General features: G+C 44.2%; 1 protein-coding gene across 1 annotated transcript in view; it reads right to left on the bottom strand.

Moving 5' to 3' along the window:
• Positions 1–722: 722 nt before the first annotated feature.
• The window catches only part of ZCCHC24 (zinc finger CCHC-type containing 24), a 182,825-nt gene continuing 159,313 nt past the window's right edge, over positions 723–24,234 (bottom strand). Inside the window, exons 3-4 of the mRNA XM_054982578.1 lie at positions 22,062–22,226; positions 723–4,063 (exon numbers count right to left, since the gene is read on the bottom strand). Coding sequence (XP_054838553.1) covers positions 3,950–4,063; positions 22,062–22,226 — 279 coding nt within the window. The 3' untranslated portion in view covers positions 723–3,949. The remainder of the gene's footprint in view (positions 4,064–22,061; positions 22,227–24,234) is intronic.

Below are 24,234 nucleotides of genomic sequence, written 5' to 3' on the forward strand. Positions count from 1 at the left end.
TTAATCTCTTGCCAAGAAAACCCCAACAAGGGTTGGCATAAGTCAGCTATGCCTTGAGGGCACTCTCCACCACCACATATTATTGGAATAAGGTCCAGACAAGGAAAGCCCACCCATTCCTTTGAGAGCTTTGCTGTGAATAGGTGTGGCAAATTTGGGATTGCTTGCTCCTTTGACCTGTGTGGTAAGGCCCCAGGGACAGAGATATTTTTTTTTCATCCAGGCTGGTGAAGGGGGTAGGGGGTGGGAGTCAATCCCCTTGCTGTCCTTGCCTGATGGTTTTATCAAGTTTCAAAAACTTCCAAAATCAGTTTGGCTGTAAGTTCCAACTGGGCAAAGGAAACAAGGGTGTAAACTGTATGAAAAAGTTTCTGCTGTCATGCTTCCTTCAGCTCTCTTAAAAGTAAGCGTCTGTTTCCAGACCAAAAGTAGATCACAGGCGGGACCATGACCCAGTGGGATTTTGCTTGTGGCAGGGCCCAGCACCTGCAGTCAAAAGGTCTGGGAAAGATCTCTGTCTGCAGGGCTTTTTTTCTGGGGAAAGAGGTGGTGGAACTCAGGGAGTTGCTCTCGGAGAAAATGGTCACATGGCCGGTGGCCCCGCCCCCTGATCTCCAGACAGAGGGGAGTTGAGATTGCCCTATGCGCCGCGGCGCGGAGGGCCATCTAAACTCCCCTCTGTCTGGAGATCAGGGGGCGGGGCCACCGGCCATGTGACCATTTTCAAGAGGTTCCGGAACTCCGTTCCACTGCATTCCTGCTGAAAAAAAGCCCTGTCTGTCTGAGATTCTGAAGAATGGCTGCTCGTCACAGTAGCCAGAATGATACCAGACAGGCCAGTGATTTGACTCAGTTATCAAGCCATATTTATGGTATCCATTAACAAGTTGGAGATGGGAGTCAAAAGCAGGCAGGTTCACAGTGAAAATCGAACGCTGGACAGAATGGTGGGAAGCTGTATCTACCTGCCCAACACCTTTTTTCTGTATTAGTGTCCACATGTGGAAAACCTAAACTGGCATTAATTCCATCCCGGCTTGAAACAGAGCAGTTCTTCCTAACTACTGCTGATAAATACAGTCAATACAAGTTTTTAGTTTGTGATGCATAGCATGACATTATCTCTAGGTGATGTGGCATGAGTTTATTTGACACTCTTTACAGGTGGGCCAAGCTTGAATTTTATGGGAGGAAACCCCAACTCCTGTTTAATGTGACTTGAAGCTTACCTTAAAAATGGGGGGTGGGGGTGGGATTGGCTCCCATGCGCACATAGAGGCAGGAGGAGCGTTTTCATTCCCTCCTCTGCACTGAGCATGCTTTAAGTGGCAGAGAAGGGCTATGGGGGGAGGGCTATTTGTGTTCCAGGTGGTTCCACGCATCTCCCCAAACATATTTAGTCAACATGTGCAGAGACATGGAACTGGCTGTAACACAAATAGCCCTCCTCCCACAGTCCTGTCTACGCCAGGTTTTCCCGACCTTTTGGATTCTGCAGGCACCTTTGGAATTCTGACACAGAGGTGGGTGCAGCCACAAAATGCCTGCCACAGGACAACCACAAAATGGCTGTTGTAGGGGGTAGAGCCATGCAAGCAGAAGAAGCCCAAGTGCAGAGGAGAAGTGGGGTAATTTTTTTTAAAAAAGTAAACATTGGGAAAGAGGAATGAGAGAATAAAACCAATATTGAGGTGGCAGCTTTTGCTAAAGCAACAGTATTTTAATCTGCACAATCAGTTTTCCTGGGGTCAGTAAGGTAGCCTTTCTGGGCAAAAGCCCCACCCACTTTCTAAAAACACTTGGTGGGTGCAAAGAAAGTTGCAGGCACCATGGCGCCCACGGGCACTATGTTGGGGATCCCTAGTCTACTCAGACTGGCAGCAACTCTCCAGAGTCTCAGGTGGAGGGTCTTTCACATTGCCTATTCTCTGGTCCTTTTAGCTAGAGATGCCGGGGATTGAACCTGGGATTTCTGCCACCGAGTCACAGCTGCTCTCCTCATGTTTTTTCTGGTGCTCTAAGCTCATGACCTACTAAGATGCCACCAAAAAGGAAAGCACTGAAAGGACCTTACCCGTGGTGGGGCTCCATATAAGAGCAGTACTGCCCGACTCACTTTCCATGTGGCCTAACCAAATCAAATGGAGATCTTCCCATGCGGGGGCTGCAGAGTTACCATTGCTGCAGGTGCTGACCTGGAGTGACTGTCTATACTGTTAGGTCAAAACCACCTGGGTCTCTTCCTAAGTAGACTGGTCTCAGACCAGCAAAAATGGTTTTCAATGGGACCTGCATATGTGTGTGTTGGGGGTGGGGGTGGCATAATGCAAGAAGCATCTTTCAGTCTTGAATGCAGGTGAAATCTTTTTTTCAGAGCTCCTTAAAGGGAGGTTCTAGTACATCTCTTGAGTAAAAGAGTTAATCATGATATTGTTTCAAAGCCTCTGGGTGGAACGCTGAAGTGTTTCTTTTGATGTAGAGAGTAGGGGTGTGCCCAGAAAAAAGATTCGGTATTTTTGATTTGGTAACACCGAAGTGGGAAAAAATTCGGAATAACCCAAATCCCAAATCAGTTTCCCGCTTTGAGTATGAGGAGCTGCTTCAGTATTATTCAGTAAGCTTTGGCCATTGTTTCCAATGGGAAATGCCATTTCCAGCTACCTGGGGCTTGGGGGGCATTTTTGGACTGAATACCAAATGCGGAGAGGATATACGTCTCTCACCCCATATATGTATATGCGTGTATGTGTACACTGGAATTGTGGAGCACTCAGCAGCCTGGCCTCTCCTTACAGGAAGTGGTAAGGGCTCTCTGCTCTAGAAGAGTGAAGGGCCAAACTGGACAACTAGGTGTCTATGCTGATGGGGACTGCTTCAGCCCTGTTGACTTCATTTGTTCTGTTGCTCATATTTAAAAAAATGGCTTCTGGGCTCAATAAAGGAAAGAATTTGAGTCACCTCTTGCATAGCAAGTACATACAGATAGAAGTAATTATGACCAGGGGACACTATTGGTCAACAATAGCCAGTAAAAAGCATGTCCCCTAAAACACATCTATTCCGAAGAAGGCACCTTTGATTCTGAAGTGGAACGTGCTTCTGAATAAACATGTTTAGAGGCTGCTGCCTTACAAAAGCTAAATTCCCAGCTGACCTCTCATGTCCTGCTCGACCATTATATTTCCACGCAAACCACTCCCTCAAACAATCATTCACTTTTTCTTTTGAACCTTCATGTTCTACTAGTCTAAATCACATTAGAAGCCCCACTTCTGTGGCCCTGAAGGCTTAGAAAACATGCACCCACACAAAACTTTCAAACGAACCTTGAAGTAAAAAATGATGATTTCCCCTGGATCTAAGTTTTCCTGATTCCTTATACCAGTACAATGTTGGTGGTGTTGCCTTGAACGCCCTCTGAACCTATTTTTCTGATGCCTGCAGAAGCTATTCATATCATCTTTCTATAACCCCATGCAATTATATACCTCTCTGAACACAGTGATATTCTGTCTGGGCAGGATACTGGAACTGTATAAACAGCCAGCAGAAACCACGTGAGTGGTTATGGACGCAATCCTACAAGAGCAACCTCTACACCACCCCCACCTTGTTTCAGCGTGGCTTCCACTAGGTGCCACGCCGGCCACGGAGAAAAGAATGGAGGACCTTCAATAGCACAGCCTGGTGATGTGCACCTTACATCTGTTTCATATATATATATAAAAACAAATCATAGTCCTATAAATACAACTGGCATGTATACACATACACAGGAAAAAGGTTACATTCTATTAAAGGTAAGGCATATTATTAGTTTACTGATAGGCAATATTGGCGAAGTTTGCGGTTTCTTGCCCGCTATATTCTCCCCTCTCCCTCTTCCTTTTGACTGTGTGTGCTACAAGAGGATCTCAAAAGGTGGTGAGCAGAGGTGATCCTGGTCGGTTCATTGCACACGGCGGCAGTAATACCCCAACACTTTGCACTTCTCACACAGATGCTGAGGGTGCTCTTTACTCTGATCGGAAACATCCAAGCCATCAGGTTTTTCCAGGGGTCTCTACATAGGGGGAGAAAGCAGAGAGGCATTTCTGTAAACATGTGAATAATCCATAATTGCTTTTTACATTTTGTACAAAAAATGGCCAAGGCTCTAGAGAATTTTCATATAGGCCTGTTTGCTGATGAACACCCCCCCCCCCCACAGATGATTACTCGTCATGTGTGAAAAGCTAAAAAGTAGGGTTGCCAACCTAAATGTGGGGGCTGAAATTCTCCTGGAATTATAACTGATATCCAGACTACAGAGATCAGTTCCCATGGAGAAAACCGAGCTTTGGAGCATGGACTCTACAATATCACAACCCCTCCTAAGCTCCTTCCTTTCCCTAAACTCTACTAGGGGTGTGCAAAGGCACCCTGATTCGTGTTCTGCTAAACCCGAATCGAGAGGCCGATTCGGGTTTAGCAGAAACCCGAATTGCCCAGCCGATTCGGGTTTACCGATTTGGATTGATTCGGGTTTTTTTTTTCAATGGGAAAAGCCTCCCCAGGCTTCTCTGAAGCCTGGGGGAGGCATTTTCCCACTGAATCACCCCAAATTTGGTGGGGGCCTTCCTCTAACTCCCCTCTAACAACCCCCCAAGTTTCAGAACGATTGGACTTTGGGGGGCCATATTATGGCCCCCCAAACCAGGTCCCCCTATCCTCTCCTAAAAAAAGGGCCATAGCTTTAGGTTGCTGCTGCTGATCTTCATTCATTTTTTCCTATGGGGAAAAAATGAAGAGGAAGACTTCCTTTGCCAGGGGTGGCATTTTGCATGCAAAATGCCCCCCCAACCCTCAGGGGCCCTTCTCCCACCTTTTCTCCCACCCCCCACCAAGGCTCAGCCTGCTCACACTTGGGGGGGGCATTTCATGGCCTCCCCAAGTAGGTGCTCTTTTCTCTACTACAGCTGGGGGAGGCTTGTCTTGCCAGGGATGGCATTTTGCATGCAAAATGCCCCCCAACCCTCAGGGGCCCTTCTCCCACCTTTCCTCCCACCCCCCACCAAGGCTCAGCCTGCTCCCACTTTGGGGGGGGCATTTCATGGCCTCCCCAAGTAGGTGCTCTCAGCCCCCGAAGTCCACCCCTTACAGCCCTACACAAACCCAATTTCCCCCCCAGCTGCCACACACAGACCCAGATCCCCACATTAGCCCCTCACAGACCCAAATCCACCCCCAGCAGCCCCACATCCATAACCCCAGGAACAGGCTGGCAAAGGCCAGCCCTTTCCCTTTGTTCCCTATGCTGGGAACTTCTAAACTCTCTTTCCCTGGGCAATTCTGCACAGCCCAGGGGTGCCACAATGGTGGGCACACTTCTGAGTGCCAGCTGGTCCCTGTGAAAGACCACCTGAACCACAGACTCCCTCCCTCAAATTCCCCCACCACCTACAGAGATGGCTGGCCAGCCAGCCCCATTGTTCCCTATGATGGGAACCAAATGCACAACAAAGAATAAAACACGAACAACACAAAATAAAGTTTTAAAAAAATTATTTTCTCCCTTTCAAAGTACAAGTAGGCGAAGCATTATGACACATTACACCAGCAGTCCCCCACGCAGAAAAATAACACAACTCACTTAACATCAGAGAATCACAAAAGCACAATTCCTGTCAAAAACACTTTATTTCTCGAACAGCTTTCGGTTACACAGCAGGGGGGCACACCAAAGGGCATGGCAGCATTCCACCTCACAAAAATAACACAACTCACTTAACATCAGAGAATCACAAAAGCACAATTCCTGCCAAAAACACTTTATTTCTTGAACAGCTTTAGGTTACACAGCAGGGGGGCACACCAAAGGGCATTCCAGCATTCCACCTCACAAAAATAACACAACTCACTTAACATCAGAGAATCAGAAAAGCACAATTCCTGTCAAAAACACTTTATTTCTTGAACAGCTTTAGGTTACACAGCAGGGGGCACACCAAAGGGCATGGCAGCATTCCACCTCACAAAAATAACACAACTCACTTCACATCAGAGAATCACCCAAACACAATTGCTGTCAAAAACGGTGAAGTGGGTTGTATTATTTTGTGTAGTACACTGCTATCATGCCCTGTTGTGCCCTCCTACTGTGTAACCTAAAGCAGTTAAAGAAATAAAGTGCTTTTGACAGCAATTTTTTGGGGTGATTCTTTAATGTGAAGTGAGTTGTGTTATTTTTGTGAGGTGGAATGCTGGAATGCCCTTTGCTGTGCCCTCCTGCTGTGTAACCTAAAGCTGTTCAAGAAATAAAGTGTTTTTGACAGGAATTGTGCTTTTGTGATTCTCTGATGTTAAGTGAGTTGTGTTATTTTTGTGAGGTGGAATGCTGGAATGCCCTTTGGTGTGCCCCCCTGCTGTGTAACCGAAAGCTGTCCGAGAAATAAAGTGTTTTTGACAGGAATTGTGTTTTTGTGATTCTCTGATGTTAAGTGGGTTGTGTTATTTTTCTGCATGGGGGACTGCTGGTGTAATGTGTCATAATGCTTTGCCTACTTGTACTTTGAAAGGGAGAAAATAATTTTTTTAAAACTTTATTTTGTGTTGTTCGTGTTTTATTCTTTGTTGTGCATTTGGTTCCCATCATAGGGAACAATGGGGCTGGCTGGCCAGCCAGCTCTGTAGGTGGTGGGGGAATTTGAGGGAGGGAGTCTGTGGTTCAGGTGGTCTTTCACAGGGACCAGCTGGCACTCAGAAGTGTGCCCACCATTGTGGCACTCCTGGGCTGTGCAGAATTGCCCACGGAGAGAGAGTTTAGAAGTTCCCAGCATAGGGAACAAAGGGAGAGGGCTAGCCTTTGCCAGCCTGTTCCTGGGGTTATGGGTGTGGGGCTGCTGGGGGTGGATTTGGGTCTGTGAGGGGCTAATGTGGGGATCTGGGTCTGTGTGTGGCACCTGGGGGGGAATTGGGTTTGTGTGGGGCTGTAAGGGGTGGACTTTGGGGGCTGAGAGCACCTACTTGGGGAGGCCATGAAATGGCCCCCCCAAGTGGGAGCAGGCTGAGCCGTGGTGGGGGGTGGGAGGAAAGGTGGGAGAAGGGCCCCTGAGGGTTGGGGGGCATTTTGCATGCGAAATGCCACCCCTGGCAAAGGAAGCCTGCCTCTTCATTTTTTCCCCATAGGAAATAATGAAGAAGAAGATGAGCAGCAGCAAGCTAACAATATGCTCAGCCTTCCCTTTCTTATGCGAGGATAGGGGGACCTGGTTTGGAGGGCCATAACATGGCCCCTCAAAGTCCAATCATTCTGAAACTTGGGGGGTTGTTAGAGGGGAGTTAGAGGAAAGTCCCCACCAATTTTGGCTTGATTCGGTGGGAAAATGCCTCCCCCAGGCGTCCGGGAAGACGAAGGCATTTTCCCATTGAAAAACCCGAATCAATCCGAATCAATCCAAATCGATTCGGGCTTCTCCTAATTGATTTGGGTTTCTCCGAATCAACCCGAATCGGGGTGATTCGGGTTTTCCAAAACCCGAACTGCACACCCCTAAACTCTACCCTCCACAGGCACCACCTTCAAATCTCCAGGAATTTCCAGAGCCAGAGTTGGCAACCCTACTAAAAAGCTAAAGGGTTAGCTCTCCCAGAGGTTTTCTGGGGATGGAAGAGTACGCACTCACAGAGTAGACTGTTGTCACCTTCCCCCTCCCACAACAGCCTGAAATTCCCCCTGAAATTATGTTCCTGAGGGACCGGGACCCCCAACAGCAGGAGTTTACAGGGCATTTCAGCATACTGGGGGAGGAGGGGAGAAAGTTGTGCTCCTTAAGTGCATATCCCTTCACCTTTGGAAAACCTCTAGGGATCTAACCCAGTGATTCTTCCTGAAGACATCTAGATGTCTGCCTTTTCACTGATTAAGCACAACTGAGCATTTATATTTAAATATATTTGCATATTACCAAAACCTCTATATAAGTGTCTGTTGTAGGATGTACACTAAATATATACATATATGGAAAAATCAATCTGTGGAGGTGTGTGTGTGGGGGGGGGCATTTTTCAAGCAAACTTCACCGAATCTGTAGGGGACCTACTCCTGACTATCCTCTAAAGACTCCCCAAGTTTCAGGAAGATTGGACCCTGGGCCCCCTTCTTTGGGGGCCCAATTCCACTGGCCCCCAAAGAAGGTTCCCATAGCCACTCAATTGTTTCCTATGGGAAAAAAACTCAAAGCTGATTCCTCCCACTCTAAAACACACTGGAGTAAGCCTGCCATGACCAAGGCACACTCCAGATTGCAAGCTGGGTTCATCCTAGAGAAAGCTCAACAGAACCAGATTGAAGCACAGGAATGGAATCCGCCCCCCTCCCAGAACCGAAGTGAAAGTAGGGGATCAACTTCACACCAGAGAATCACACCTATTCCACCCAAACCAAACTGAAGTGAGGGACACTCTTGCAACTTAGCCCAACAGAACCAGTGTCACTCATAGCAGCCAGGCATTGGGTTCAGCAAGCAGTACCCAGTCACAAGCACAAGGCATTCCCTTGTTTCAACTTGCTTCTGTTGATTGAGCTAATATAAAGAATGCTGAATAATCAGGTTTTAATAATAAAGGCTTAGAATAGAAGCAGAGACTCTGTAACAGTATTACTTGTGTACTATATTCTGTAATGAACCTAAAATGTTATTTGTGGTGTGCTTCTCAGCTGAAATTAAATGATTTGATATAAGAAGGCTAACTAGACGCTTAGGGCTTAACTGCACATCTATAACTGAATCAGTCTGACCAGAGTCATCCAAAACAGCTTATCAAACACCAAATTAAAAAGTATAATAATCATTTTAAAACACAAGGTTATGGGCTATATAAAACACATGCTGTTAATGGGATTTCAGCATTAGTTTTGGTTATCGTGGTGAACACTGCATTTTTAATTAGGAGATTGATACTCTATCAGGCAAACAATTAGAAGGATGCTAATCTTGTTGCTACAATATAGCAAGACCAGAATTACATGTTTATAGCAAAAAAATACACAAAAAAGGATGTGGGTAAGAAGAGGGAAGGTGGGAAGGCCGTATAAGCAGACTAGGAGATTGCCTGTGATGTCAGAACCACAGAATCTCTCTTGCTATTTGCACATTGCAGACGGTTGCCGGACCTATTTATGGGCGGGACTTCCACAAGTTAGGCTGACTCTCTAATGCAAGATTTCTGTGAATGGAGGGGAGGTGATTTTCACCAATTCCCCCTTTCCACTTCAGACTTCCTCTCCCACTTTTCCCGGGGTTTTCTGACCCCCCTAGCAACAGCATTTGGGGAAACATTTCAGGGTGCAACATTCCTGTCAGCAGGAATTACCTCTGGATCAAATTCATTATATTTAAGCTTTGTTTTAATGTGCCCCCCAGCACCATGCCTTTTATCTGTTGTCTACCAATTTTATGACTGTGATCTTACCCACACATACTTTTTTGAGTGGTACAAAGATTTTTCAGATTTCAGCATTTTTTCCTCACAAATGCTGCTTACAGGAACCGTAAAATTTTTATCTACAGATAAAATGTTTTAAATTTTTTTATAAAGGACATAACCCAGTGCTGGGATCAGCTGTTTATTCCCCGCCAGTCCCCTTCAAATGCCTCTTACAGTGTAATCCTAAGTAGAGTTACTCCAGTCTAAACCCATTGAAATCAATGGGCATAGATGAGAGTAACTCTGCTTAGGAACGCAGTATTAGAGATATAAAAGTGAAATCACATGTCTTGTAAGAGAGACGGAAACAAACCACAAGCCTCAGTGGAAAAAACAACTCAACAGAAATGAACAAAGATCTGCTATATTTTAAGTAGGGGTGTGCAAGGCCTGCCTGTTTCGTTAAACCTGATTCAGTTTTAACTGAACCAGGAAACCGTTTCGGTATTCAGGGAATACCGAAACAGCAAGCCAATTCGGTATTCGCGTTTTGGCCTGATTCGGCCATTGTTTTCAATGAGAAAACTTTCTCCCGGCTTTCTGGGAGTCTTGGGGGGGGGGCATTTTCTGTCCAAACCACACCAAACTTGGTGGAGACCTTCTCCTAACTCTCCTCTAACTACCCCACAAGTTTCAGAAAGATTGGACTTTGGGGGGGGGGGAAGTTATGCCCCCCTAAATAAGGTGCTCCATCCTCCTACACTCTCCATGGTTCTCTATGGGGAAAAACAAGTCATCTTTCTAGGTGGCTTGGGGTGGAATTTTGCAAGCAAAATGCGACCAACTTTCAGGGGACTGGCTCCCACCTGTCCTCCCACCCTCCACCAAGTTTCAGGCAGATTCCACTTTGGGGGGCCATTTTATGGCCTCCCAAAGAAGGTGCCCCTATTCACCTCCACTCCACTATTCCCTATGGGGGAAATAAGAGAGGCTTGTCTGGCTAGGGGTGGCATTTTGCATGCAAAATGCCCCCAAACTTCAGAGGACCTCCTCCTACCTGTCCTCCCTCCCTCCACCAAGGCTCAAGCAGATCTCACTTTGGGGGGCCATTTTATGGCCTCCCAAAGAAGCTGCTCTTAGCCCCCCCCCTTTCTCCATTATTTCCTATGGGGGAAATAAGAGAGGCTTGCCTGGCTAGGGGTGGCATTTTGCATGCAAAATAAATTAAATAAAATAACACCACGTGAAGATGGTTGTGGCCACACTCTGTAAAGCAGCAGTCGTCAAACTTCCTATCACCAAGGAAGTGTTTTCACGTTGATTTTATTAGCTGAGGAATGCACGGATCTCTGCTGTGAAAACTACGGCCACTGCAGAGGTTTCCGGTTAGTAAGGTAATTCTCAATTTGGGGTCTCTGGCCAGTTGGAACTACAGGGATGTCCACAGACTCAGAGCCAAGCTAGAAGTGACGAATAATAGCTTGGCCCTCAGTGTGTGTAAATAACATCTTTCTTATGCCCTGGAAAGGCAACTGCCTCTTTAGAGAGATCTCAGCTGCTTCAATCAATTATTTGAGGAAGACTGCTCTTAATAAAACTGCCGTGTGGATTGGGGGAGGGCATCCTGATACAGTTCATTTAAATAATTAGCTAATGATTTGTCTGAAGCCAAGATTTTTTTTTGAGCCCAATTGTCTGGACTAACAAGGCCACTTGCAACACAGTTTTGTGTGCTGTGCAGGAAGAGTATGTTTTGGATGGCTGCTGTTTGCATCACTGCTCAAGTTCTGGATCCTTTTAAAAGACTGAAACAAGGTTTTTTAGTGTGGAATTTGGTCCAAGAGGCACATGACCACCCATCATGTCTGTATTCATCCCACTTCTGCCACTGGTAAACAGGTTCTGAAGATTTTTGTTGTTGGCAAGATGATAGAAGATGCATTCGTCAGGGGCAACACTCCTGATTTCAACCCATGCAAATATTACTGTCCTGCTCTGACTTGTGTTGCATGTTATTCTCGCCATATAATGATTACCACTGCCATCATGTAATTCTATCAGCATCAGGCAATTCTAGCTCGGAAGTACAAAATACTTGAGGCTTTAATAGCCTGTGAGCCCCTCTCATATTAGGCTGTAAGGTGAGGATTCTCCATTTTGCATTCATTTCAACAGCAAATGCAGAGACATCCACGCTGGCAATAGAGCCTTCTTCACATGGGGATTTTCTGCACACTTCCCCATCTGTTTTCCTGCATTGCCAACCTGCCAGACCACCAGGCGGCTTTCTGAATACTTAAAAAATTAGATGCAGAGAAGTTAGCCGTGTTAGTCTGTGGTAGCAAAATCAAAAAGAGTCCAGTAGCACCTTTAAGACTAACCAATTTTATTGTAGCATAAGCTTTCGAGAATCAAGTTCTCTTCGTCAGATGCATGATACAGAGACTGGTCAAATATAGAAGAGGAGGGAGGAGAGAGAAGAGGCAATTAGGGGGGGAGGGGGAGGGTGCAACCAAAACATTCCTTTGCTTGTATATGTAAACATCTCCTTTTGGTGTGTGGATCAGTTGGCTTCAAAGGAGTTTGCCCTGTTAGTTTGTAGCAGCCAAACAGCTAGACCATCCAGTTCCAATGCAGTATGAGCCTTCGATAGCCACAGCTCTCCTTGCCAGATGCATCTGACAAAGAGATCTTATAGCGCATCAGTCTTAACGTGCTATAGTGATTACTAATTTTTATGAAGAGCAGGACTTTTGAAGGCTTTAAACATTCAAGAGTCAAAACTCCTTTCAGCTTTGATGCTTAAAAGCTTATACCCTTGAATAATCTTGTTGGTCTCTAAGGTGCCACTGGGTTCAAATCCTGCTGTTCTACTGCAGACCCACACGACTATCTACTTGAAACTTTTTGTTAAGATGCACAAAAAGCACTTCAGTGGCCCAGTGGGGAAAACAGCCGCTATGAAGGGCTGATGGAAGGGAAAGGCTCTGATGTCTGTGTGTGTACGCACGCGTCCTCCCAAAATGCACACCTTTCCACTGAGTTAGGCTGTTTCCACACGCTCTTAAAGTGACAGCCCACTCACCGAATGCTGGCAGCTTTCCCCCGGGAATCCATATGGCTTTGTTTGCAAAACAGCTGTGGGCCGTTTGGCTTCCATGATTTCGACACCTTTTCAGGGAGTGCATTACCAGAAAAGGCGCCAAAAACATGGAAGCCAAAAGGCCTGTAGTCGTTTTGCAAACGAAGCCGTGTGGATTCTGGGGGGAAGCCACCAGCATTCGTGAGTGGGCCATCCCTTTAAGAGCATGTGGACACAGCCTAAGTGTAAGACACTCTGACTACACTGTTTCTGAAAATGTCATAGTAAAGCAGGTTTGAGAAAGAGTATATTGAGGATACAGAAAACCTGGAAATTGGACAATTAGAGGACCACATCATGTAGATGCTTCTAAAATAGCACTCCAGTTTGAAGGCAAAGGTGGATAAAAACATCTTTGTGGAGGCAGCCTGTTTTATGGATGAGTGAGTATTTTTAAAATTGGAAAATAAACTGGATGAGAGCCAATTATAATACAAATGTTCATCCTGGTCAATGGAGATTTCATATTCATGTTTTACCTAAGTTTAAAGCAAACCCCCATTTTACGGCCCAAATTGACAGAGAAATCTGGCTTAAACCCTAAATTCACTCATGGACTGTTTCTCTGCTTGCTTGCTGGTGACAAACCAGATAATAGTGATTAATCAGGAAATGTTTAAAAACTCTTTTACCTTTTGGAATATCGGACAAGGATCTTGCCAAGTGACAGAACAGCCTTTCAGGTGACCCACCTTGGATGTTGCTAAAAATTTATTGCTAAATATTTATTTGCACAGGGAGAAAGAAAGTCTTCAGATCCTCTTCCGTCTAAAAGAAAAACAGTATCCAGCAAAGCATTTCAGCGCTACCAGCTGGCGGAGCCTGTACCCAGTTCTGCAGCTGTCATCACAGAGGCAGCCCAAGAGAAAGCCAGAAGAAATCAAAAAAGCTGCTTGACCAGAGGCCAGCCAGGAAGCAGCAGCAGGCACCCGTGCTCTGCTAGAAAGTTGGAGGAGGGAGGGGGGAGAGGAAGTGATCATTTAGAGGTTGGCATCTGGGTGCCAAGGCTGCCAGGAATGCCAGGGAAATGGATATATGTGCCAGCCGAATTGTAGGCCCAGGGTGACGTCAAGTGAAAAAGGGCAACAAACAGCTAGCGAGAACAATCTTCTGGAAAGGAGTCCCCTTGTTTCTGTTTGGGCACCATGAGGCCGTTCTGAAAAATGAATCATAACTGAACACAGCAGGAAACGAGGTATTAGTCAGCTTGGAAACTTTCCTGGAGCCATGTAGGGGGTGGAGTTTGTTGATCTGCAGAGTTACAGCTGCAATCCTAAGTATGCTTATGTAAGAACACCAGATCAGTAGAATTTACTTATGAGTGAGCATGCAAAATCTCAAGCTGTATATATATCGGCAAACATAATGAGCAGGAGGCATCTGTATGCTTGCGTTTAGTCCCCAAACTTCTCTTCTTGATGTTAAGCATAATGCACCTACATTTCTTGATAGTGAACTGGGTGGTGGTGGAGGGGACACAGAATCACAATGAAATGAGGCCACTTTTTAACTTATTTACTTTTTAAAATTCTTCAAACGAGAGAGAGAGAGAGAGAGAGAGAGAGAGAGAGAGAGAGAGAGAGAGAGAGAGAGAGAGAGAGAGAGAGAGAGAGAGAGAGTCTGTGTAAATGTATATAGTGTCAAAAAGTGTCGCTCCTAGCTGGGTGACTGCTCCTTAGCACCCTCTTAGATGAAGGATTAATCTCATTGCTGACAAATCCTTAACACTTTTCAAGCGTTACAATTTTGGTGCTCCTACTATCCGGTCCCAAGAGAGCACGCTATGCATGATTTTCTCAATATATGTTCTTGCCATTTTGGGTAAATATCATAATGTGTATCTTACAGCTTCAGTCCGCATGAACACACAACCCCACATTGTCTTTCCTATCACATATACTAAAACACGGAAATATGTGCATTGACCAATTCACACAAAATGGAGGCCATATGTACCAAAGGATTGTGTGTGATGCCCTCTTCTGGTATGTGAAGTAGGAGCGGCAAAATTGTAATAGGGCTATTAGCCACTTTCTTCCTGGTGAATATTTAGCCCTTTAAGAGTCCTCTGGTGTTCCCTTGGTGCTATCGCTGCCCTTAGTGCAGGGTGGATAAAAATACAAAAATATATAGATTTTTAAAATTTAAATCAGATTTTTTAAATTTAAATCACTTTTTTTAATAAAATGTTTTTTGAGGAAAGATCTATCTAAAGATACTTTTCTATTTAAGATACATTATAGTCCAAAGTTATCATCATGAAATAAGGATTAGTTTTTAATTATGTAGCATGAGGCTGTATATTCATGCAATGTTTAAATTTTTGGGTAAATGAATTCCATTAATCCATTCACAATGTTATGCTCTTCCAGAGATTTCTGTAAGATTATTGGGCAATTTTTCTATCTAGAAGATATTATCACAGATAAAATGGTTTTACAGTTCTCAAAACTGTGAACTTTTGTCTGCAGAGATCATGTCGCTTCTTTACAGCAAAAAGGTTATAAAATAAACATACACAGTTGAGAAAAAGACCTTAATCCCACTGTTCCTTTGCAAGTCTTTGAACACCAAACCAACCCCTTACCTCTTAAGTGCTAAGTTTCAAAACATTCAATGAATAGAAGATTGTTGGGATTAGAATAGATCTGCACAAGAAGCTAAGTGTGAGGGGTCTTTATGTAGAAAAGAGTGAGTCTTTATGTAGAAAACCAAGATTTGTCTAGTCTTACTGATTAGTGATTTAAATCATGACTTAAATTGATTTGATTTTAATCAAATCCATCCTGCCTGAGTGAAGGAGCTACCACTCTCCTGACAGACCTATGGTTGCCCATGTTGCGTCTTAGGATCTATCCTCAGGGCTGCCGCTGTCATAGTGTCAGAGGCTGGGCTGAGCCATTTGGCATCAGAAATTCGAAATCACTTCCCACTGGACAGTGTGGTGGTGCATTTGACTGGCCTGAGTGAGCCACACACCCTCAAAGAAGCTTCATTGTGCAGCTCCTGTCAGTGAGATTCTCAAGATTCCAACCCAAGTCCTTTGGACTGGCCTCACAGTATAAATATTCAAAATAAATAAATACACACATGCAAAAGGCATCTGTCTTTGCTTAACAACAACAAAAAGGAGGCAACCGACCTATGACGACGTGACTGATTATCATTACTGGAAGGTACTTAAGAAATAATCAAAAACACACGTTTCTAAACAACTGTTCAAAACTGAAATGCAGTAATGATGAGCCAACCTTTAAACCTCGTTGGGAATCTTGGCCCCTCCCTTTGTATACTTTTACCTCTGTCCCCAAATCGAAAATGGTTCCCCTGAAAATGACAGGAGATAATGGGGAAAGGATAAATGCCTAAAATATACTTAGATTACAACAGCTCAAAAACCGCTCAAAACTAATGTTACCCATAATAATAAAAAGGGTCCACTTTGCCGTAATGCTTTCTTAAAACTGTAGCCTTCCCCACTCTAAAACCCAGGGCACTTTATGGACAATGCCAGTCATTTCTTCCATTGTACGTCTGCTGCCGTTTGCCAGCCCCAGAAGGGAGATTCCCTACCTTGGAATGGAGTCTGAATTTCTGGCATGGTGTATCAGTCAGGCAAACTCCAGTCTCATTTGTAATGGATCCATTTTAATTTTGGCCTCCTTTAAATTAACTGGGAAGCAAAAATATTCTTTGGGGCTAGGGTGATCTTTGCTGTGTTCTTCTAAGCGTGTTCTACTGGCTGTGCTTCACGTTTTCCTGAAGCTCGTTCTTGCTATGAGGTTGTCTACCTTTCAGCTTTTTGGTTACAGAACCCTTTGCATCATGAAGTATACAGGTCCTTATCTTCACATTTAAATATTATCTTACTATATAAAAGACAAGCCGTGTTTCCGATGACTCACTGGCACAGGTGCAGTGCAGGTGGATGGACAGCTCGCCTCCCAGTCCTTCTCCACCACAATCTGCTGATGCCCCTCCACCCATCAGCCAGGGAAGCAGCAACGGGAGAGCCCACCGCCCTCCTCCCCAGCTGATCGGCCGCCCTGTACTGCCCTAGCCTAGATGGGGCATGGGGGAGGGAGCTATGCCCAGCCCAGCCACCCTGGGCTTCCCCTGCCCAGATCTGGGTCCTGCGGAGGGGGCAATGCCTGCCCGGCCGCCCTGTCCTCCTCCCGCCCCGATTGGGCACTGCAGTGGGGGCAATGCCAGCCTGCCCTGTCTTTTCTAGAGCCCATTGTATTTTTTCCAACAATGGGCTTTGTTGCTAGTTATTCATAATACTGGAATGGTAACAGTTGTTGTACCCATTTTCAATATAATCTGCATTCAGATGTGATGACAAGGTGTCATTGGACAGCAACTGGATACAAACACAGTTTGCAGTCGCATTTACAGGCCCATCCCCCTTTGGTGTACAGAACTTTGTTGAAAACTTTGTGGGGCTGAATCAAGCTCTGATTTGCAGGGCTGCCTGAATGTGGGAGACACCTCAGCACTGGAGCATGTCCGGACCTTCCTCAGCCCAATCAAGCTCTGTGGGTGAGAGGAAATGGGAGGGCCAACAAAATGCAAGCCAACAACCATCTGCATCCATTCCTAATTGCATTTTAATTGCCCCTTGTGGTGACATCCAGGCTAACGTCTCTGGAAATGGCTCAATACTGCCTACATTCTTCTGTCCAGGAATGATTTCCCAATCTTCATACATCTCCAGTCATATTTTTCTTTCACTGCATCCACAATGAAGTTGACTGCTCAGAGGTCAAATGCTCCAAACCAGCAAGGGAGATTCATGTGTGCAACTAATATAAACACTTTCTACAATGCTCATCCAGTCACTGTTGAATGAATACTTCTCATGGGAGCTGGACTGAGGCTAAAGTTGTAGTCTACCCTTTATCCGAAACATTTACAAATATCACAACTCCAAGCACATTTGCAATTGTTAGGCCCGAGATGCTTCTCAGCATGTTGAGTGCATTTGGCTTGCTTCTCTGGATGAAGCCAGGAAGAGTCTCTGGTGGTATTAGGGAAGAATCCAGCAGGGAATCCATTAAAACAGTCCTCCTTGTTTCGTTTTACAAAATTGAGCCTATATAACAATGGTTGTAATACTGATAATTTTGTTCCAGGGAGGGCTAAGGACAATACATGTTGCCTTTTGGCAGGGCTGAGAGGGACAGAGATCTTGAGGCTATAGCGGAAAGCTCAATGAAAATGCTGATTTGGTGTAAAACAGAGGATATTAGATACTATGAGGCAACATGATTTAAACAGAACAGAGAAATGCCGAATCCTTTTAGATCCCATTAATAGGGTAACTTCTATGCCTTATCTCTTCAGTTTATCAAATCAAGAGCATAGGAGAATGTTTACACTAATGCGATGGGATGTACTTCCCTCAGCTGTCCTTGAAGGGAAGTTTTTCAAAAATCCCTTATGAGGAAAGGATTTGCCCCTGCTGTGAGGAAGGGATAGAATCTTTAGACATGTTATATTTAATTGCAAGATGTATAATAATCTTCACAAATCTCTTCCTTTCTTTATAACTTTACCCTTTAACCGTAGTCAAAGATCATGCCTTCTGAGAGGTTTTCTTTCAGACAGGTATCCTGAGGTCACTCCACAGGTAGCCAGATTTGGATGGCTTGCTTCAAGGATTAGGAAAGCCTGAACTGCCCAGGTAGACGAATGTTAAGATTTCACTGTGCTATCAAGCTTTTAAAATTTTAATCTACTGTATTCTGAATGATTTTACTGATATTTCTATTTATTTCTGTGGTACCTTCCTACCGGTGTTTTTAAGTGTTGGTCATTTACCATGAATAAAAATTCGTTCGTTTTATTTGGTGTGGAGGCAAACTCCATGCTGGGGGTTATTGGGAAAGGGACAGATGGACAGATAATAAAATGAACAATATTGTAGTGTCCTTGTAAAAACTATGATACAGCCTTTTTTGGAATACTGTGTACAATTCTGGTAAATGTGTCTCAAAAAAGAGAAAGGCAACCAAGATGATTATGGGGTTGGAGCACCCGTCCTACAAGGAAAAGCTGAAGAGTCTAGGGCTTTTCAGTAAGAGAAGGACTACAACAGGGAGACATAACAGAAATTTATAAAATGATGCATGAAACAGAGAAGGTGGACAGGGAGACAGTTTTCTTTCTTTCCCATATTAAAGCTCAGATGCACCCAGTGAAGTCAATGGGCAACTGGTTGAGGACAGATAATGGATGAATATTTGTCAGAGATGCTTTAGGCTGATCCTGCACTGGGCAGGGGGTTGGACTAGATGGTCTGTATGGCCCCTTCCAACTCTAGGATTCTATGCAATACTTCTTTATTCAACAAGTCATTAAATTGTAGAATTTACAGCCAGTGGACTTAGTGATGGTCATTAGCACGGATGGTTTTCTAAGGTAATCAGACCAACTCATTGAGAATAGGTTAGTCTACAACTAATTAGAATCTCCTCATCCAGAGGCAATAAATCTCTGAATACCAAATGCTAGGAGGCAACATCTAGGGAAGACCTTGGCCTCCAAGCCCTGTTTTCTGCGTTAAACAAAATGCTGGACCAGATGAACAACCGGTGTGATCCCATCTGCTCTCTCTTAAGTTCCTATTTCTACCCTGAGTGAGCTTGCTGCCTCAAGGGATGGATCTTAGACATCATTAAAGAGTGGCAAATTTGGATTTTCTTCCTCAAACATCTGAAATATCTTGGACTGTCCTTACTTTTCCAGCTGTATGCATTTATTCTTACTTTATATGGACAGGGTTTCTTTTTAATCCTGCTAACCCAGAGAAATTTACACAACTGTAGTTAAGTCCAAACAAAGAACTGTGTACTCCATGCTGCATACACATATGCATTGAAATAAGGTTCACACCACTGTGACTTAAGCTCTTTTTTTTAAAAAAATGTATATGGGACTGTAGCGTATGATTGAACCCAGTGCTGGTGTATTCTACAGCAGGGATCCCCGAACTTTTTCAGTCTGAGGGCAGCTTTGGAATTCTGACACAACATGGTGGGCGGAGCCACAAAAAGGATGCCACAAAATGGCTGCCACAGCTTGCACAGCCATTCACAAAATGGCTACTGCAGCTTACCTTCAATCACACAGTGAAGGCCCTTGTGCTGTGGTGGCAGCTGCTGCCAAAGCAATGTTTTTAAAAATCTGCACAGCCAATCAAATCTCCAATGGCCAATTAAAAGCCTTGCTGGGCAAAAGCCCCAACTGGCCCAGCCCACTTTCTAAACATACTCTGCAGGTGCCAAGAAAGGAATCGACGGGTGTTAATGGCGACCATGGACACCATTTTGGGGACATCTGTTCCACAGTCAATGGCTGGCTGCTGGTGCTGCAAGATCCTCTGCTGCTCCCACTGGGGAACAAGGCTCCTTGCAACTGGTGGCCTGAGACTGCTGGGTTCCTCCCCAGAAACAGTAACTGTGAAATGGTTGATGGCGGTAGGCAGGCTGGTGAAGAAGGGCATTTTCTCTTGCAGTTGGCTCGTCTTCTTCCCTTGTGATGCCATTCTCTAGCTGCAGGATCTGAGATGCAAGCAGCCCATTTCAGGCAACGGGCGGCAGGGTGACTTGTTTCCCAACAGGAAGGGGGCAGCAACAGATCAGCCAGCGTTTGAATCAGTGATATGTTATTAGGGTTGCCGACTGATCTGTAGAAAAAGTCCTGCCCCTTTTAATACGACGTGGAAATGGTCAGATGAAGCTTTTCACGGCATGGAAGTAAAAACATCACCTGGCAAATAACATCCCATTAAACCCTTTTTGAATGGATATGACATTTCCCCCCCAAACCGATATCCCCTTCTGTTGCTGTCTTCTGCTCGCAGGTCAAGGCGGCTGTGTTTTGTCTGGAGCTCTCTCAGTGATCTCTCCTTCCTGCCCTATTTAATTGTTGTTGTTTTTTTGCATGTGCAATTTAGCGTAGTTTTAATGATATTTTTTTGTTTGGTTTTGATGGTTTTTAAGATGTGTTTTTATCATGTATGTTTTCAGTCTGTTAGCTGCCTTGGTGGCACTGATGAGGGCAGAAAGGTAGGGTATAAATTTTATGAAGAAATAAATTAATAAAACTGAAGGGAACAATATTTTAATAATATTATCATGTCTGTGAGACCCCTAAGGAATTAATACTTGGAACATTACAGATTCCATTTAGTTGTATCCTGCCCTACAAACAGTATTTAATATTATTCCCTTATTTTTACCCTGACCTGGGTGGTCTAGGCTAGCCATACCTCAGCAGATCTTGAAAGACAAACAGGGTCAGCCCTGGTTAGTACTTGGGTGGGAGACCACCGTGGAAGTCCAGGTTTGCTATACAGAGGCAGACAATGGCAAACCACCTCTAAATGTCTCTTGCCTTGAAAACCCTACAGGGTTGCAGTGAGTCCGCTGTGACTTGATGGTACTTTTCAACCACCCTCCCCTTCAGTTTTTAAACTGGAACAAGGTTTTAAAAATCCCATTTTTAAAGAAAAAGCAAAAACTAATTTTGCTTAAAACAGTGACTATTGGACCTGCAGCATCATATTAGTAGAATGGGTTTTACAAGTATAAAATTCAATAGAAATTCTAAAGAAGAAACGGCACAAGGTTTTACACCACAGTGAGTTGGATCTAGTGATTTAGGGGCACAAGAACGGCAGCAGTCCTTGATTCAGGGGTGATCGGACCCATGTGGACTAAAAGCCATGCAGGTCAGGGGTCTCCGCAGAGGAAGGGGGCAAAATTGTTCTCTTCTTTCAGAGTAGCTGTGCTGCCAGGAAGGGAGATTTCAGCTCATTCTGTCTGCACATTACGGTCTCTACCACGTGGCTACTGGTGCACACATGCCCCATGACTCTGGGAATCAACCTTCTTGGGGTCAGATGAAACTACTGGAGAGAGAACATGGGAAAGATCCATGACCTCATTTGCTTCCCACTGATAGATCTGCTGGAGCCAACTCAGTATTTCTTTGAGGGGGGGGGACATGCAATTTCAATTGATTTTTTTTAGCGTATTCCAAAATCATTGGAAAGATTACGTAGGCAAGAATTAGCGGCACATACAATTTGCACTGGTCTCATACATAGTCTTATCCAGGGCTTTTTTTCTGGGAAAAGAGGTGGTGGAACTCAATGGGTTGCCCTTGGAGAAAATGGTCACATGGCTGGTGGCCCGGCCCCTGATCTCCAGACAGAGGGGAGTTGAGATTGCCCTCCGCGCCGCTCAGCGGTGCGGAGGGCAATCTCAACTCCTTTCTGTCTGGAGATCAGGGGGCGGGGCCACCAGCCATGTGACCATTTTCAAGAGGTTCCGGAACTACGTTCCACCGCGTTCCAGCTGAAAAAAAAGCCCTGGTCTTATCAATAGCCTTTAGTCTTGGCTCATCCGAGTTTGGGTGTTCTGGACTCAGATGTCAGCTCAGCATTCCACTTCTTCTTCTGTACATATTTAACAGTTCACAGACGTTGCCGCAACAGCCTTACCTGCTTGTGAGGATAGACGTTAATATGGCACTTGATACATTCTTGTCCCATGTTGGCCCAGGAGTTTCCACTCATCCATTTTCTCTTGCACTTGGGACATTTGTATTCACCGAAGCAGCGTTTTTTCCCCTGGTACGGTGTCAGGCCTTCTCCTTTTGGACGGGCCTAAAATATGAAGAGGACGACAACACATGCATTCATCAATATAAAACAGTTTGGATCTAAACATCTTCCCATTTTGTTCCACATTCTCAACATCATTTGCTTTTCAAATGGCAGTCTCCTTTCTGATATGGCATGGGACGGGATACTCAGTTCAAAGTTGGAAAAAAGATTTTAAAAATTCTACGGGATCTGGAGATCAGGGGGCGGGGCCACCAGCCATGTGACCATTTTCTCCAAGGGCAACCCACTGAGTTCCACCACCTCTTTTCCCAGAAAAAAGCCCAGCTTAGGATCATACCAGGAGTCTTGCTGATTTAATGAGTGCACCGACAGAACTGTTGAACCGGGGAGTCAGCAATTAATCAGTACCTTAATTACTAAAAGGGAAGATTCCTAAAGGACACGTGCCTGCAAATCTTTCTTTCCAACTTAGAAATTATTCCCCAATGCCAGGGAAGTAAAGGTATGCAGTTACCGAGGAGGAAAGGAAAAATGTGTGCAGAGTACCTGCATGTACTTTTGGCTTTCAGAGAAGGATTTTTTTTTTGGTTCAGATTTATCTAGATCTGGGTATTTCCGCCCCGTTGGCCTCTTGGTCCTCAGCAATGAAGAATTTCCATTTCTTAGAGATACATTCTGGAGTTGATACCTGCCTGAGAAGCGTGCCTCTTCAATGCTAATCACATGCTTGTGGTTAGAATAGGCACTTGATGGCTAATTGATTTAAATCACATTTAAGACTCGATTTAAGACTCAATTTAAGACTCGATTTAAGACTCGATTTAAATCATGGCTTTTTCCCAAAAGGCTCATTCTTGATGGTTGTTTTAACCTTAATATTTACAACACAGATGATTATTTGCTTATTTAACATTTTAGAACAATAACATCTCAGGTTAGTTTTACAGTTATATCAGAAAACTAATGGTTATTTGGTTATTTAACATTGAAATAGATAATTATGAAATCATTATGTGAAGCACTATCTGCAGTTTAACAGGTTAGTCATTCATATTTGGACAACTTTCCTGGTTTTCTTAGGACTTCTGCTCAAAAAGTTTCACTTCCATTTCTCCTGCTAGCCCCTCCCTCTCATTTAGCTCTTAACATCACCTCTTTATCCAGATCTATTCTACGGTCCACCCCGAGGACCCACAGTCCATTCATTAAACTTCTTGAAACTTAGCACTTAAGAGATAAGGTGTTGGTTCTGTGTACATAGATTTGTAGAGGAACAATAGAATTGAGGTCTCTATGTTTTATTTTAAAACATTTTTGCTGTAAAGGAAAGACATGTTATCTCTACAGACATAAATTCAGAGTTTTGAGAACTGCAAAACCAAGCATCTGATGGTATCTTTTAGACAGAAAAATTACCCAAAATAATCTTACAGACACCTCTGGAAGAGCATAAATTTGGGGCCCTAGTGAACGAATTAATGGAAATCAATTGCAGAATTTTTTAAACATTGCATGAATATACAGTCTCATGCTACATAATTTAAAATTAATCCTTATTTCATTATGAAAAACCTTTGAGCTATAATTTATCTTTAGACAGATTTTTCCTCAAAAACCATTTTATCAAACAAAATCTGATTTAAATAAATCATTTTTTAAATTCACTCTGCTTGATGGCATTCTACACATGCTCAGAGGCACACATTTCTTTTGCATACCCAAGTCACAGCAAGGGTGTTTGCAAATAATGATTAAAACCAAGATGAGTTAAACTGCGCATTCATTTGTCTGCTTCTGCCCCCCACCCAGGTTCCACCTTCCCCAAGGCAAAATTTCTCACTGCAAACTGAGGAGGTGACCCCAAATGAGTATAAATAATCACTCCAGTTCTCCGCCAACATTGTCACTGTGGACATTAAAAGAGAATAGAGAAAGCTGTATAGTGCAGCAACAAAAACTCAGCTTCTTCTAACTCAATGGTTTATTTTTAACAAGGCAGGCAGGCGACAAGAAGGAAAAAAGACCCCAAATACTTAACATTGCCTCC

The sequence above is a fragment of the Eublepharis macularius genome, chromosome 6 (genome assembly GCF_028583425.1).
Source record: "Eublepharis macularius isolate TG4126 chromosome 6, MPM_Emac_v1.0, whole genome shotgun sequence".
Classification (NCBI taxonomy): domain Eukaryota; kingdom Metazoa; phylum Chordata; class Lepidosauria; order Squamata; family Eublepharidae; genus Eublepharis; species Eublepharis macularius.